The 17,865-nt window shown below is 43.0% G+C and overlaps 1 protein-coding gene across 3 annotated transcripts; it reads right to left on the reverse strand.

Annotated features, from left to right (window-relative positions):
* Positions 1-894: 894 nt before the first annotated feature.
* Positions 895-17,477, reverse strand: NDE1 (nudE neurodevelopment protein 1). 3 transcript variants are annotated; one of them, XM_075059004.1, is made up of 9 exons: positions 17,412-17,477; positions 12,584-12,720; positions 11,393-11,546; positions 8,116-8,264; positions 7,634-7,770; positions 6,340-6,519; positions 5,172-5,263; positions 3,987-4,123; positions 895-2,252 (listed from the first exon to the last, which is right to left on the reverse strand). In XM_075059004.1, exons 2-9 carry the CDS (start codon positions 12,667-12,669, stop codon positions 2,159-2,161), a joined length of 1,029 nt encoding a protein of 342 aa, XP_074915105.1. In that variant the 5' UTR covers positions 12,670-12,720; positions 17,412-17,477; the 3' UTR covers positions 895-2,158. The 3 variants fall into 3 exon arrangements, with proteins under 3 accessions (XP_074915105.1, XP_074915106.1, XP_074915107.1); XM_075059005.1 differs by lacking the exon at positions 17,412-17,477 and adding an exon at positions 16,020-16,224; XM_075059006.1 differs by lacking the exon at positions 17,412-17,477 and adding an exon at positions 13,129-13,146.
* Between the last annotated feature and the right edge of the window lie 388 nt (positions 17,478-17,865).

Here is a 17,865-nt window from a genome sequence, read left to right on the forward strand (position 1 = left end):
GGAGCAGAACCAGCAAACTGAACATGGAGCCCTTCTAAAAGAAATTAATCTAGAAAATTCACATGCATAATGGGAGAGGTTGGTCCAGTGTTTAGAGCACTGCCCTATCACTCGAGAAACTCAGGTTCCAGTCACAAGCTCTACAGAACAGGGATAAAACAGGGAGTCAGAGTTTCTTTAGTAATACCACAGAAAGCATCCTTCTGCAACAGTGGCCAAACTGAAGCTCCTCTCTGTACCATTACAGAGGTGGCTGTTCTGGACTAAATTATTTTGACAATTCTCAAGAGCATACCCACCCCTCATCTTTCTGATTACATCTGTAGTCACATTAAAAACATATATCTGTAAAATATATAATACTAGCACAGCCACGATTTTCCAACTTTCTACGTCTTCACTGATCCCTCCAGGCTACACAGTCCACTGAACCATAGTCCATGAGCCAGCACAACTAACAAAGTAGCCCATGTGCTTCTGCTCCTCATGGATAAGAAAAAAGTGTCAACTCCCTGTGTGAGTGGAGAGGACAAAAATCATATTAAAACAGCCAGAGTTCAAGATTTTAAGAAAAAGCAATACCAATACTATGCACTGTAAATCCCAGAGGCATCTTCAGCTATGGAAATATTTACATTCCTTAGGGTAGGAACCATAACAAAAAAAGATGTAGGAAAATCTTTGCATATGATTCAGCAAAACACACAATGTCTCTTTCAGCTTCATTGATCAGAAACAGATGAGAAACTGGTAGCAAATATCTGTGCATAAACCACAGTGACAACTTGCAAAAAAACCTCAAAATGAATCGACAACTAGCATTCAAAATAAGCTTTATTCTGCTTCCCAGTTAAGCCAACTTTGTAGATGGCCTGAATGATGGGAATGATCTGTGGTTATTTCCTATTCCAGAGAAACAGATGCATCAGTGGCTGTTTTCACAGCATTTTCTTAAAAAAACCCAAACATAAAAAAACCCCACCCCACCCCCCCCAACCAAAACCCCCAACCCCATTTATGCATTCTTTTGTCAAGTAAGGTCTCCCCACCCACTCCCCCCACAAAAAACATGGAAAAATAATGACTAAACAATTTGTAAGTACAGGCTTCCATAAGGTACATTAATACTGTGAGAGAACCTACTCCACTTAAAAAACAACCTAAAATGCAGTAATATTTTATAGGGGAAAAACCTGATTATAGAGTAATTCTCTACTCATATACACTTGTCTAGCACAAAGTACTTTTCAGGTTAAAAACTATTTCTAAATTAGTAATAGCTGAAAGCATATATTCTCATAGAAAAAAATAAAAAAAGAAAAAAATCACTAATACCCAAGGCACATTAATAAAGGGAGGTTTGGAAAGCATTAAAATCCACCTATTAAGATGTTACAACTAGGAACTTAATCAGGTCTCTTGCTTCCTACAACAGCCAGGCTTTAGGGGCCACAATATGGCAAAAGAGATGTCTATATGCTAAGCCAGTCCAAAGTCTCCTATCTTGCTGTTAGCTCTGGAATCTCCCAAGTATGCTATGCACTAGGCATTCTTCACCTTTATCCATGACCTCTTCTTAATGGCAAATCATTGCTTACAAAACCCTCTGACCACTATAGAGGCAGGTTTTTGCGTACCCAGATTCTGACCAGGAAACATCCCACAAAGAGCTGAGCAGCTTCCCAGCAGAAATACACCTTTCTCCACATAAAACCACTCCTCTAATTCAGGTGACTGCAGCACACAACACCCATGATAGAAAGCCAGCACAACCAGAATTTAAGCCAGAACACCATGGTGCTGTATTAACACCAAAAGCCAAAGCCTGAGGAGCTGCATAGGGAATACTGTATCTGTTGTAGGGAGAGGGACAATGGCTTTGACTGGCAGTGTCAAAAGACTCAAATTGCAAGGAGCAACTGATGTAGGAAGCAATTCTAAGTCTTGCACTGCTAGGCAGCATTGCTTTATCACACTACCCACAGAACTCTGCCAAGAGGCCAGACTGGGCAAGGCCACAGGGGGCCACTGCCAACTGCAGCTTCTTACTCCATTCTCACCTACCCCAAGATCACTGCCTGATTGGTCATTGATATTCTCTTTAAAACTAAAGTTTAAAATTATTTTTTTTCCCCTTTGCCAAAGCCAGCCAGGCTTTTCAAAGCAGCATCTTAACAACACTTTGCGAGGGATGGCTCATTGGTCCCGGAATATTTGAAGGTCGTGTTCCAAACTCCAGGCGTTTCACTAACCTGCAAATACAAGAAAGAAGTTAGTGCCTTTCTTGCTCAGCGTTACTGTCATGGTTTCAGCTGGAATAGAGTTAATTGTCATCTTAGTAGCTGGTACAGTGCTATGTTTTTGAGTTCGGTATGAGAAGAGTGTTGATAACATACTGATGTTTTCAGTTGTTGCTAAGTAATGCTTAGTCTAAAGTCAAGGATTTTTCAGCTTCTCATGCGCAGCCAGCAAGAAAGCTGGAGGGGCACAAGAAGTTGGGAGGGGACACAGCCAGGACAGCCGACCCAAACTGGCCAAACGGGTATTCCATACCATGTGACATCACGTCTAGTACATAAAGTGGGGGGACTGGGGTGGGGGGGATCGCCGCTCAGGGACTCACTGGGCATCAGTTGGCGAGTGGCAAGCAATTGCATTGTGCATCACTTGTATATTCCAATCCTTTTATTATTACTATTGTCATTTTATTATGACTGCTGTTACCATCATTAGTTTCTTCTCTGTTCTATTAAACTGTTCTTATCTCAACCCGTGAGTTTTACTTTTTTTTTTCTTTTCCAGTTCTCTCTCCCATCCCACTGGGTGGGAGGGAAGTGAGTGAGCAGCTGCATGGTGCTTAGTTGCTGGCTGGGGTTAAACCACAATAGTTACCATCTTCAGAGTAACTGGTCACTTCCAGAGTACACTGCTCAGCTTAAATCAACAGATAAAAGAATATCACTCTGAGCACTAAGTGAGCCCGTTACTTACCTGGGCTGAGTTTCCACTGTAACACAGGGCTCCATTTCCCTCTGAGTAGTGAGAAGCTATCTTTTACAGGTGTTGGAATTTCAGTTCTAGCATTACAGTGGTAGATGTATAATCAGCTGCACAAATATGTAAATGTATGACCCTTGAGGCTTTCTTGTAGGAGCTTTCATGAGGTTTCTCCCCAGGCTGGGATAGCAAGTACAATGTGGAACACTCCTTCCACACAACAACTTTAGACACTGGGTAACAGGACAAACCAGCACTCCCAGCAGAAGGGTCTAGCTGAATAATTAAGTCTGGAACAAACTGTACTATAGGCACTTAATTTACAAAGAATCTAAACAATGTGCAGTACAGCATTGGCAGGGTTTACACAGACACTAAACTGCAACTTGCGTTAACCTTGCTGATTTTTCTTCATTTGTTTCAAGAAAGACAACCAGTTCAAGCGTTCAGACAAATTTATAAGTTGAGTCAGGTAACTTCCTGTCAGCTGCTCCTTGGAAACACATCTTAGCACCCATAAAGCATTCTGATTGAGTGAACCCATTATTTGCCTTTTTTCCAGTTGTCCCATAAATGAGAATCTGAACTGTGATAAGGGAAGTCCCTACCTGCCATAATGTTCCTGAGACTTCACTTGTACAAGAATGTAAAGCATAAAACAAGTTGAGCCAATAAGCAAGAGTTCTTCTGTTGTACTTCATCCCATTTAAACAGAGGATTTATAATAAAATACATGTATTTGCTTTGAATTTGTGATTTTCAAAACTTGATTCCAGCTAGTCTTCACATTTCAGCAGCTAGTGAATCCAAATTTTAAACTGATCTGAAACACTCAAATCATAACCCTGAATAACTAAATTTCATATATTTTGAAAACAAATCTGTCTCTACCAAAACAAAGATTTAATACTAAATAGAACAACACCAGTCACTAAGTTTAACACCAACAGGTCTCACTAAGACACAACTTAGCAGAGAACAGCACTCACCCTGTATCACACAGAGGCTGATGAGGACTCAGGCGTGTTTCAAGGACATCTCTGTTCATGTACATGGACACCGTGGTTCTGCTTGGAGACTGGTCATACACAAAGTTTCGGCAAGATGCAAGTTTGGACTCCAAAGCCTAACGTAAACAGAGATGAGGCAAGTGTCAGATATCACCCTTCTCTTTCACAGGATGGCAGTGGCACACCAAAATGGCATTAAGAGTGTTGGGGGCGGGGCTGGGGGGGAGTGTTTCTTTTAGAATGAGTTGTCCAGTAATGGAACCTGCTAGACCCCAGTGCCACATGAGTTCTGAGTTTTTGAAGAGATGAAGCCAGACATCTCTCAGAAGCTGAATCACCATTTCTGTAGGGGAGGTTGAGGAGTTGATGCTGTTCACCAGCAAGAACACAAAATCTTCAGCTTCCTCAGGGAGATTTTCACATCTTTCTTACAGGCATCATTTTTAGATCACTAAGTATTCATTTGAGCTATCTGCTTCCCTAGACACATATTAGATTGTATGTAGTAGGTGGTACACCTGAGGAAACTGAGCCACAGATACCCTATTCTCCACCACATGCTCCCATCCTAAATCACTCCACTTCTGTTGCTGGGTTACTCTTCAGCTCTATCAGTTCTGCAGCTCAGCACATCAGAGTCATACAAATGCTCGTGCCAACACAGCACTGGCGCTTAAGGGAGAAAACAGAAGGAGGTAATGGGATAACTTTTCCAGCATCAGCACTACCTTAAGTGTCAAGCTACAGCTTAACATGACATTAGGCCTTGCTCAAAAGACTACTGGTCTCTTGCTCAAACTTCACCAGAAGCCCTCTGGACAGCAGGCACCAGCCTGCTTTCTTCTCTGCTTTTCATAGGAGCAGACCCCTTCTTAATTTACTCATGCCAATTAATTCTTTCTGCATATGCGCTTTCGGAAATTCGTAGAGGAAGGCTTTATCCCCATGTGGATAAAATCTTAGAAAAGCAGAGCAGGGTCCATCTTTATTTGGGAGCTGGTCAGAAACATACAAAGTCCAGACCAAATTTCAAGGCCATGCTTAGCTAACCTGAGGACAAGATACTCTTTCCAGTCTCCCCTGAGCAACAGGGCAAATAGCACTGACTGCAGTTTCAGACAGCTCTACCTTTCCAAGACCATTGGCTAGCAGGTAATCACTCACCCCCACTTTTCGCAGTAAGTCTCCCACTATGTTAAGTGCAGATATTCTTGCAGCAGGTGTGAGAGGGCTTGCAGCATAACTGTCCTCAAGACCTGCAGGGCAGGTTAAATATGGATACATTACAAAACAACAACAACAACAAAGCCTTGACACTGGAAGTCAGAAGACAGCCTGACATACAGGGGAAACATCAATATGTTCACCTTTTTGTATCTCACCTCCAGATCTTTCATACCCATTAGGAATATGAAGCACTGTCTCCCTGAGACAGCTCAACTTACACTGTCCTAAGCTAAAGTCGCTAGATATGCTGTGGCTTGAACTTCTAGAGATCCGTTCTACCAGCCTGCTCTGCATCTCTGCTGCTGCAGTGGGACCAGAGGGAAGTGTCCTCAGAGAGGACCATCATCTTTCATTTTACTACAAATCTCCAAATCCTGTCACTTTTACATAAGTATTAAATCCTCCACACAAAACACAATTTTAGGTTAAGCATACTGAAGCCCACAATCAAACTGTGTCAGAGCTATAATATCATATCATCAGAATGTGGCAGTACAACTCCCTGCATTTATGCATACAGATGAGCACAGTTACAGAAACTTCTGGCTTTTTAAGTAAGAAGAAGATGGGAGAGTTAGAGTTAGAGGTTTGAAATATTGAAATAATCAGTGCTCACAAAAAATAAGTAACTGATATTACTGACATGAAAGCAGAGATATAGTCATTTAGTACAGAGAGCTAGGATGACTTGTCAGTGTCCTGCTGCTCAGAGTAAGAAGAAAGCCTCTCTCAAAGAGCACCTACTATCACAGAGAAGCCAATGCAAGTAACACGAGTATGACATTAAAGATCACACTGAAGTTTTTAAAATCCTTCCCTTAAGTTAGCCCAACATCTCTGGGACAGTTGTGAACTAATAGTACAGTCCCGACAGCTCATCTTGTCCCTCTCAATTATTATTACTGGACAGTTCAAGTCAAACAGAAATGAACAGCCTATGACTAAGCCCCCCAAAAAATCAGTCTACGAATACTGAGACCATGGTGACTGGATTTAGATGTAACTGAAACACTCAACTCTGCTCCCTTATTCCTCCTTTAGCCAGAAACGACAGTAAAAACAAGAGCATCAGATAATATTTCTGTGCTGGTTCCCTGTCAGTCACCTCTCCTAAATGTTGCAGGGGTGGGTGTGTTGATGTTGGGTGCCCGGTGCACTGAAGGAGTTGAAGGCACAGATAAGGACGCTTGAACTGCAGTGTCCATTCTTTCTGTTTCCAGGGTAGTTCGCATTGGTGTTTTGGGTTTCTCCTGTTTCTGCTGCACTGCAAGCTCTTGTCGTAGATCTACGAAGGAAGCAACACAAAGCAAGCCTTTGGAGTATGTATTCTCCAAGATAAAAACAGGTGAGAATGTTTTGCTCAGATTTTTCCCCTTGTGGAGGTGAAGTCAAGTCACTTATCCTTTTAAAGATTACTCCAGGCATATGTTCAAAATCTGGATGAACACTAAAGGCTTTTCCAGGATTGTGGCTCAAGATGTTTTTGTAGTATTAGTTCAGTTGCTATTAATCTGGCTTTAATTTTCATAACCTTTCACAAGGCTCCCTTTAAGGCAGGGAATTAACTCCCTTCCAAATGTTACAGGCTGGTAAGCAGAGGTACATCAAGACTGAGGCTAGGCAACTTGGCATACCTTGGCTACATTCCAGCTGCCTGCCAGGTTGAGATCCTACTTATTGTACCCTTTTCTCTTCTACCCTGGTTTCCCCATGAAGGAAACCTGAGCTGAGGCCAGGTGGAAGCCACACCATTATCTAGCCAAAGGATAAAGCACTTCTGTCCCGCAGACTGGCTGTAGCTTATGGAAACCACTCAAGGGCACAGAACCTGAGCAGATCTGAAAAGGGAAGGTGTTTTTCCAGCTCCACGGTCTCTCTCTTCTCACTCAGCCTTACTGACGGATATCAGGAAGCTAGCACATGAGGCTATTCAAAGGTAACTAAAAGTCAGTCACAGCCCTCCTGTTTTACTGCCCCATTAGTGTTTCATAGGCTCCAATTTTCACAGGCCAGGAAACAATGAGGTTAATGGTTATTAAACCTGACCTTCACAGGTTACAGGAAGCCAGACCAGCACATGCCCCAGCTGGACTCTTCTTAGAAGAGCTGGGGCTCTTCTTAACCCCCTAAGGCCCTGAAGCATCACCACAGATTAGGAGAAGGCTGGAACAGACTTTTGCTGCTGTGAGCTGCTCAGGAACAAGGTCAGGAGTTCAAGGAGGAGGGCAGAGGGGGGAGGCAGGAAACAGTCTTGAAACTTCCTCATTTGCTTCTACATTTCAGATAGCAGATTTAAAAGATGCAAACTTAAAAGCCAAGCTCCAAGATATATGGAGAGGACTGAACAGCTACAAGCCAGGAAGGGAGAAAGGGAAAGAAACAAGTGATTTCTGTCTAACCTCTAGCTTCATCTTTCAGGCGCTGCACAGACTCCAGAAGGTTTTCCTTCTCATCCAGCTCACTCTCCAGAAAAGCATTTCTTTCAATAGCTTGGTTTAAACGCTGTTCAAAATCCTCCAGAGACATTATAGTGGCTCTGAAAAAGAGTGCACAAGATGTCACTACCAGATCCTTCAAGCACATAGAGGAACTCTTCTCACAAGAAAAGGGATATTGTTGCATTTTTGTTTGGTTTGATTTGTTTTATTTTTTTTTTAATTTATTTTAGCTTGTAGGATATGAAAGAGCGCAGTAGGGGGGTGGAAAGGGAAAAAAACATTTATCACTTTCCCATCTGCCACAAACCTCTTCACCAAAATCATCACCTAAGTGATTAGTTTAGAATGGCAGTGCTAATGAGCACAGCACCACAAACAGCTCAGTGACACCACCTCACAGGACAAGACAGAGGTGGAAAAAGAAAACACAGAAGGTGGGTCACCTTTTTGCTCTTTCCAAGTCATCATTTGCTTGCTCAAGTTCTCGAATGTATTTCTGAAGTTGGTCTTTAATAGCTTTTGTCTGTGCCAAGTCATCTTCCAGCGCAGAGATTTGCCTGTATCCTTCTGAATGCTGCATTTCAATCTTTTCCTAATCAAAGGCAAATCAAATAGCATATCAGGGACTCAGCAATGCACATTCTTTCTGTGGCATTGTCTGAGCCCCTTTAAAGGCAGAGGCAGATGCTGTGAAGTTTTTTTGAGAAACATCACCTTACGTATGGTAAAATGCCAACAAATCCAATTGCTTACATACTTCTGGGCTGCCAGCAGACAAGAGCTCTTCCTGTCACACTCCTTACCAAACAATGGTGCTGCAAAGCAGTTCCCGACCTTCACAGCACAGGGCCGTTCCTTGCTCTCACAGACAGCGAGACTCAGCCTAATTTCTGAGCTCCAAGAGCTTTAGCAACACACAAAGCAGGATGCAAGACAAGCCACTTATTTTCAATTCTAATAAAGTGTCAAGCAGTACTTAGGAGCCTAAATAACAAGAAAAAAAAAAATCCAAGTGTGACACTGTTACATACTGCTGTGGAACCAGCAGGATTCTCCACTGTTCCTGTGGTTTTATTAGCCCAAAGCAGGTTCAGAGTTCTAGATCACAAAACATTTCAGATGCAGTTATGCAACATGCTTTGAACGTGAACCTAAAACAGTCTCCTTTTACAACATGTACACAAGGGTACATTTAAGAGAGGCACAGGCAGGGAGGAAGGCTTAGCTTCTCTATCACATATCTCTTCCGCTATTGCCACTATATGCGGAGTTAGCTCTGCATCATGTGATAGGGAACGCTTCACAGCGCAGTCTACTGTAACACTTTATACTCCACCACCTTGCTATCAGATCACTTCAACATGCCAGAGATTTTTTTGAAACTCCAAGATTGCTGTATAAGTAGCATTCCTGAAGTGCTTTCTCCATCCAGAATTTAAGTACAACACACTTGAAGTCACTGAAAACAAATCCATGCACTGGAATTTGAAAACCATGGCATATAGTCTAGCATGACTGATAATTTGAAGACAGCTATTTTAGCACATGAAATGCATAGGCAAGGAGGAGAGAAAGAGATACCCATTCTGAATTAAGAAATTCTTATCTGATTACAGTGTGGTGACACTGCTATAATTCTGGATCTCTGAGGCATAGTCACATCCTGAATTTAACAGCCCCCGAGCTCTAAGAAGCAGGTTACTTTCAACTAGCTTTTCAGGACTCTCTAAACCCTCCAAAGCATTATTTCAATTTATTTTTAGGTAGCGTGAACTCTGGTTTCTGAGGAGGAAGCACGCACACACACCAAAGTTCACTAATGTTGACCTAGATGCAGACACCAACCCCTGGTGGGCTCAGTTAACACTGCTGCTCAATAGCTTCACGAGTTTAATGCTTTGCTCTTGAATTGACTCAGATAAAAGACCAGAACTGCAAGGTTCGAGGTCTTTGTTTTTAGCCAATTGTAATAAACTATCAGCTGATCTGGCCATCAATGGAGTCTCTGTTCCTTCACTGCAGTCTGTTACTGCAGTTTTCAGGATGCATGAATAGCCCATTGTTAAAAGGTTCGTTTCAAGCAAAATATGTTTTAATAAAGTTATCTACTGTGAAGAACAATTTAAGATTTTCTAAAATATGTTTACCTTCCACTTTTTGAGGTTCATTGTTCTTTCCTACTATCTTCACTCTTAACTGCTTTGGCTAGTTCATTGTCCCCTCCTCTCATCCTTGTTCCTCTAAAGAAAGAAAATAGTCCACGCCCTTCTCAATTAAGTGAGCTGCAGGTTTTATTTTTGTCAAACTGCCTTCTCCCCAAACTCATCAGCTTCCACGGGTTTATGTGGCTATGTGGAACAGTAGACCTATACACCATACAACATGCAGAGCATTTAATGCTGCTAAGGCAGGAATACAACAAGAACAAAGATCAGTGCAACATAACAAATACAATGAAACAAACCTTGGAGGTTTTGCTATCAAAAAGCTGGGGTGAGGGGTGGGGGTGTGTAGATCACTAAGTTGGTACTCTAGAGGGACAGGACATCTGCCCGGAACAGAAGAGTATTTCCTTAAGACAGTAATTTGGACAACAATTCAGACAAAAGGCATTACAAACCTGGATTAATCCAGTGATTAATCACTTATACAAATACCTTCACTCCCATTAGCTCATTATTGCATTCAATTGAGTAGAAGTGTAATTAAATTAATCTCTGCTTCCACAGATATTGACCTAGCCCTACAAAATACAGTGTAGTGCTTCTTAGGTGACTATACCTCACCCTTAATCAAAAGGCCAACAAGATCAAACTTTAAAAAGGCACACCAATTTCAGTGACAATTTTTTTTCAAGTTTAAGAAAACTTACCACTATTTCCTAAACCTGCCAACTAGCACAGGGGAATAGCGGCATCTTTAATTAGACTGAAATGAGGCAGACTTATCACTCTTTATACTCTGGATAGCTTCATTATTTCTTAAGTCACTCTGGTAAGAAGTTCTATCTCAATAAGTTCATATCCCTTATGTTTGGCAATTATGGAATTTAATGCTTTTCAGCTGGTTCTTAGTTTCACAGAAGGCTCACCAAGTGTAAAAAGGATAAATTATTTTTCCCCAAGTACAGACAGATTCAGTAACAAAACCAGGGCTGAAACTGTTTTATGCCTCTCAGTTCTACACACTACCCACCAGCTGCTGCTTCCCCCTTTATCTGGAACACCAGATAATAAATGCACAACTATGTAAAAGGATTTAAAACTACTGAGTTTTCTTGTGTAATGAAAGAACACAGCTGGCATGTTTGTATTTTGATTGTTCTGCAATATTATCTGTGTCCACACAATGCGGACAGCAAGACAGCTGTGAACAAAAGCACTAAGATGGAAGAAGGAATAGAACAGCAGCTTGGTTATGTTCGTGTTTATTCTCCACTCTACTGCAAACAATTTTCTCCCACCTCAAATCTATCCTGACACATAGCCACAATCTGTGAACAGGAGTTCAGGAACATTACCAAGGTATCCAGCACCCTCAAAGCAGACAACAGATTGGTATTTCTTAATTTTTCAAGACTCTCTTTTTTGTAGTTTTCTGCTCAGTTTCTTTGTAATGCTGAAGGTTCCTGTCCACAAGGTAGACTGAATCTGCATGTGCCTGTCTCATTCACCTTTGCACTGAGGATGTACAGATACTATATGCATCATCCACTCTTACCTTAACTGACTCCAGTTCCATTCGCAGACGATTGTTTTCTGACAAAAGGTCTCTGTTTCTGGACTCTGTTTGCTGCAGCTGAGTCTCCAGTTCAGCTTCATACTCTCGACTACCTTCTTGGAATTCATGCAATTCCTCCTGCGTATTCTCAGCACTAGAGAGCAATTCCAGCAACAGAACTTATCATAATGAAAAAAGAAAAAAACTCTTGTACACTCAATGTAAAAAAATTACTGCCCTTTAACACAGAAGGCTTTATGCCCTTCTCCAATATACATATTCAACAGGAAGAGAGGACCATATGCCAATGTTTTCCCATCAAGCATGGAAAGCCACCTCATAGCAAACTGGTAAACAAATAAAAAAAGCCCAAATAAACAGAAAAATCCTGAAGTCTGTCTTCACACAATAGGTGTTGAGGCCATGTGGAGTCTCTTTACCTTGTACGCTGTCCACTGCCATCCACGTATTTAATCTCTCATTCAATTCAATTATTTAGAAATAGGAACAATGCCATTTTCAATTAGCAATAAAAAGTGAGAAAAAGAGGGAAAGATGGACAGAAAGATGTTCTTATACTCTTAAACAATTCTATTGAAATAATCCTCCAGCAAGCTAAACAAGCAGCACTGAAAGGTCTGAACACCTGGTCTAGGAAAGAACCCACCAATATCACCATCTAAAAAGTCTGGATTTTTTTCCACCCTTTACTGCATTTAGAACAACACACTGAGCTAAAGGGAAGAGCAAAGCATGTCCATTCTCAGCCAGGGATCCTCCTCCATCTACATGCTGTCAAATCATTCTTGATTCACATAGAGATATAAAGAGTGAACAGCAGCATCTCTCTGCAATGGCCCGGATCTCCACCCCCAGTAAGGATCTGCAGCGAGTTACGTTTAGCTGGGCTGCTCGCAGACTGCAGTCAGAGGCACAATTTCAGCACACACCGTCCTACTCAAACCACAGCAGGGACCAAAATCAGCAGTGCCACAGCAGCATAGATTCACTGCTCAAATAAGCATAACAGACTTTGGGCTGCTGTAGTTTAGACAGAAGTATCACTACTGCTACCACTCAAGATAGCTGAGCCACCTTTAATTTACTCCCCTATGTGGTGCTATCTATGTTGTTGCATACAGTGTTATGCACCCTACCAAACAACTTAAAGGAATGAAGCCACTGCCTTACCACTGCTTGTATTTCATAGCCAGCTCTTTCCAGTATCTGGTTTCCTCTTCCACTGAGCTGAAGTGACGTCCTTCTGAGTCTTCCATGATGAGTCCTCAAAGTTTAAAACTCCTGTTTCATTTCCCCACCCTGGAAAACTAAGGGATCAAGCATAAGAACTAATGCAGTGAGCTACCTCAATACTTTTTGCTCCAGAGCAGTGCACCCCTCCTCCCAGGAAGTGATTGAACACCTGGACACCAAACTAAAAACCAACCTTGACAGGGCTCTGTCAGATACACCATAAATGTGAACGAATCACTACCGAGTAATCAGGTCCCTTTCCCCAGTTCTCCCAAAGCTGCTGCATGCTTACACCACATCCCCAGCAGTGAGCACCTTCCCCACCCTCTGACTACACAGCACAGAGCACCAAACGTCAAACTTTAGCTGCAGCTGTGCTAAAGCACACAGAACACAAGTGAAGGAGAAGACATCTTGGGCACAACTTCAGCTCCAAAGACAGTGCAATTAAGGTCAATTTCAACAATCCTAAAGACACTTACCGTGAAATTAAAGAGAAACTTCAAAGAGACACAGATAAGTTACTCAAGATACTAGTTTCCTCTGCTAACACTTCCAGAACACCTAAACTTTTCATACATGTAACTGCTGGACACGTGAAAAATTTCTCCCTAGGTCAACATAGACAAAACTACCTGACTTTAAGCCTGAAACATCACAAGCCATGTATGGCTGAGAGCCACAATATATCTGGATACCTCAGAAAGCCATGGGAGAAGGGAGCTCCAGAAATTCCCAGGGAAGTGAGGATAGAAGCTCCACAGAGGTTTTAGTGGAATACCACCTGGCTGGACTAGGTATGCAGATAGATTGCAGCAACCCAGTGAGCAATCCAGACCATCCAGCTGTCCCTGTACCAGCATAAACCCAGTCACAGGACATAGTCCCAAATGGGAATGACACATGAAAGAGCCACAGGGGAATCAAGAACCTTAAGCTGGTCACTCCCGTTTGAAGACTTAAGTAGCTAGACAGCACAATTAAATAAATGCCCTCTGACGTGCATGATGCACTCTAATAAACAGGTCACTAGCAAATATCATTTTATAGGAGTTAGCCTTGACAATGGAGAAACATCAAACCTAATGCTCTGGATAACATGGTTGGAAATATGCCAAAGCCTTCGACTACCATAGATGTCAGTCCTGCCTTCTACACTTCTTATTTGTGATACTCAGGAAATGCTGGAGTAGACCACCTGAGCAGCATGTCATAGCTAATGCAAATGTGTATCTACTGCACATCTATTGAACTCAATGGAAAAAATTATTCACAACCTGTGTTGAGACTTTCCTCTCCAGAAAAATCACCTGGTTTAAACAGGATTAACAGCCATCTATCTAGTAACTCGACTGAGACAAACATACGGAGTTCTTACCTCTACTACAGACAACAGTATCAAGTACTCAAAGTAGTCTAGCAATCTAAAGCCCAATTCTTACATACCCAAGCAATGCTGCAAAGCACAAGACCTTTTCACAGCCTAGGCAATTTTCAAGAGATTATTGAGCAAAAAGCAGCTGTCACAGCTAAGTGGGCTGTGCCCACACACCTCAATGCACAACATCAGCTATGCACTCACAGAAGTTACACTATTATTTAGAAAGGGACCTGGCAGATGAGGGGAAAAGTTACTAAGCTTTAGTTTTTACAATTCAGTTTCTTGACAGAAAATGTTAATTAGGCAAAGCTACATGTCTTCCTCCTAACAAATAAAACCACTGTGTAATGCACTGACACACTTCCAGCAAGAAGTCTGAAGGCTGCTGCTCTTTGTATTTACAGAAGTATGCACTGGGAAAAAAGAGAGGAAAAGGAGTGTGAGTAAGGAGAAGTGATTTTTCCAAATAGTACCTTTGCCCATTAAGAAGAAAATCATGACCAAGCATAATTAGTATTCTTGACCTAGGAAGTTTACAACACATCTACTGTATTATTTTTAAGCTAACTGAAAGTGCCTTTGATGTTAATGAGCATGTCCTTACGCTCAAGGCACTGTGTACACACACATCAATCCTTGCACCACACTTGTGAAGAAAGAAAATTTTCTCTTTTACAGATGAGGGAGAGTCAGACACAAAGAAGTGATGCAGGTGCAGTGAGAAACCAAGAAGGATCAGCATCCATTACTGTGGTTAAACCACTCCAGAGAACAGCAAGTCAGAGTTTCCTTTAGATGGTCTCACCTCTCAGACAACAGGAAGTTTCTGTATTTCTTCAGGAACAGAGATTCCACCCAGGGTATGCCTGGTTTTGCTACACAAATTAAAATATACTTCAGAATTCTCCAAAGAGGAATTCTTCTGACACAAGCGTTACAATAAATGCCATATCCGTGTTCAGAGCATCAACAAAAAGAAGTCGGACAAGATAAAGATGGAATGCAAGACATCTTGCTCCGGAAAGCTTTCAAACAACCCTTGGGAACCAAAAGACACAGCTCCCTGTGGCCTCAAAAGCTTGAATATGCTCACATCTGGCTCTCATGTGTGCTTTTACACTGCACTTTGGAAGGACTGAAAGAATGTACTAATTTGCATTTTTTAAGATTGTTTGGTCACATACAAAAGAACTTTCCCTAACCAAACTGTAAGATTTATAAGAGTTCCACAGAACCTTGATAACATTCACAGAAGAATAAAGATGCTGTCCCCCTCGGTTTCTAAGTGTGTCTTTGTAAACATGAGATTATGGACCCACTAAGGATGTTATCCATTAAGAGTACTCTCTGTTTCATGGTTACCATTACTAAATAGTACTTATAATTTAAAATTAAGTGTTAAACTGCAAATATATGGAGGGACTGTGGACCTATACTTATGCCACAGAGATGACACAACATGGCAGAGATTTTTTCACTACTGTCCAATGCCACAGGCACGTGTTTTTTGTCTGCAACACACGAGGAAGCCCTATTAGGTTCCCTGTACACCTGCACTACATCTTAGCTCATGGGGATTTTCAAACTAACCAAAGATGCAAGATACAAACTTAAACTGAAAAGAAAAATTCCATGTTTTAGACAAAGTATTAAGGCTTTCTTTTTTTTCCTGGAATTTGTTTAAAAAAAAACCCAACCCAAACTCACAGGAATCTTTCTAAACTGCCTGCAGAAAGGGTAGGGCTTTGACTTTCTGTTTTCCCCCACTGCTGTCTTCCCTTGATTTTTAACAGCTTGGGGACAGCATGCAAAATGCCTGGAGAGTAATTAATTACATCAATTGGGAACTCCTCATTGTCTAGGCTCACTACAAGAGGGAGGAGGGCCAGGGGGGTGAAGGAGGTTTTAGCAATGTTTTGTTAAACATTGGCAAATGCGGAAAAAACAAGGAAAGTCACAGTCTACGGCAGACACACACTGGCTGCACCTTACTTGTTTTCACACACACGAAGCCGGAAGAGACATCTGGCCAGACTTCCTGCATGCAAGCATCACAAGCACTGGTCACAGACATGATAAAACTTCTATCTACATCATACAGGAAGTGGAAGTGTTCATAAGTGGGGAATGGACTTCTGCAAGGAGAAGAATACCTCAGCATAAATGTTGCAGGAAGCAATTTCATACAAGTGAGAGCAGAATTGCAAAATTCTTAAGGGAAAAAAAAACCACATTAAAAGCCACACACAAAATTATTGAAGCAACTTCAATTTGGGAATCAGAGTTTGAGTTCACCAAATTCATGAGGACCTCAACTTAGATTATTTCAGTCCTGGAATAAAGGTCTCAAAACAACCCTGCATAGCGAATCCTTTTTTTTTTTTAAGAAAAAGAACATTTTAGCTTGGTGAACAACATTGGCCTATCTTTGTAACAATGCCTGATGTGAGTCAGAGAACCCCATATTGTAATGAAAAAGTAAAGGTAAAACAGTACCATAAATACTACTGAATTATCCATGGCAGAGATGATGAAGCTCCTATTAGACATTTTTTCCCTAACTGTAAACCAAAAGAAAACTCCTCTTTGCTCCTGAAAAGTAGCTTTCCCATCCTATGAAAATTACATTTTTCTTAAAATAGTCTCCTTGCAAGGCTCTTCCTGTAACATAAGGGCCTATTTTCTTTTGTTTAAGCAATACAAAAGAAAATCACCACAAGAGAGAAAGAAAAGGAAGAGGTCATGGGAGTGCCAGGATTACTACAGAATCCTACAGCCAGCGCTGAAGAGAGTTTATCTCCTCAGGGTCTTCTCTACCAAAAGGCTTAATCCAGCAAAGCCCTCATCTTCTCAGATACCAGTCCAGCTCCAATACTTTCGAGTTTCCAGTGACTCCTAAGGAAACGCCTTAAAGCTTTCTCTCCTGAAACGCCCGACCTTGATGCTTCCAGCCGCAAGCCAAGAGGTCCGCCAGGCAGCGCGCTGGGGCTGCCCGTTCCCATTCGGAGCACGAAGCCGGGAGGGAGCTAAGCCAGCGGGCACGGCTCCCACGCTACCCTCCCCTCCCCACCAGCAACCGCAACTCCACAAGCAGAAGGAGATTCAGGTTCGCAAGGCAGGATGCGGGAAGGAGCGGGGGGCCGCGGACACAGGCGAGGTCCCAGCTCCGTCCCCCCTTGCCTCCCCGACCCCGCCCCGGCTATCCCTGCAGGACGAGGGACACCGGGAGGGGCTGCCCCGCACCGAAACCGCCCTTCCCTCCTCTACACGCGGCAAGGGCGCTCCGCCAGAGGGAGAAGCCCCGGAGCGCTGCCTGCCTGCCTGCCTGCCCTCCCTCCCGCCAGCCCGCCGGGCGGGGGGCGCAGGGCAGCCCCGCTCTCTCACCGCCGCTGCCGCCGCCGCCGCCTCAGGAACCGCCGAGCTCCGCGCGCGAGCCACAGCTCTCCTCAGCCCGGCGCGACACGGCCACCCCATTGGCTGCCGGTCACGTGCCGCGGGGGGCTCCGCCAATCAGCGCCGCCAGAACGCGCCTGCCGGATCGTTTGGAAACTTTCGTTACTTTCACCGCCCCCCGGCTCCGGCTCGTCCCGCTCCTCCGCTACCGGCCACGGCCCTCGGCCACGGCCCCCGGCCCGCGACGACCCGTCCTCGGCGCACGCTCACGCTCAGCCCTGGCACAAGTCAGCCACGCGAAACGCTTCCACCGGCGTCCGATGAGCCGCCGTGGGCGCGGTATCGACCAGCGTTTGCCACCGCGCTGGTGTTTTACAGGCGTGTTTTCCCTCGAAACGTTCTAACAGGGGAGAAGCTTTGCAACGACGTTTTATTTTCTTTTATT

The sequence above is a fragment of the Buteo buteo genome, chromosome 27 (genome assembly GCF_964188355.1).
Source record: "Buteo buteo chromosome 27, bButBut1.hap1.1, whole genome shotgun sequence".
NCBI lineage: Eukaryota > Metazoa > Chordata > Aves > Accipitriformes > Accipitridae > Buteo > Buteo buteo.

What these genes read in the sequence shown, in the direction of transcription:
- NDE1 (XM_075059004.1), bottom strand. Translation starts at nt 12,669, where the DNA reads ATGGAAGACTCAGAAGGACGTCACTTCAGCTCAGTGGAAGAGGAAACC. An exon ending in GCTATGAAATACAAGCAGTG is followed by an intron (nt 11,547 to 12,583) that starts GTAAGGCAGTGG and finishes ATTGCTCTCTAG; the next exon opens with TGCTGAGAATACGCAGGAGG. An exon ending in CCTGAAAGATGAAGCTAGAG is followed by an intron (nt 6,520 to 7,633) that starts GTTAGACAGAAA and finishes CTTCCTTCGTAG; the next exon opens with ATCTACGACAAGAGCTTGCA.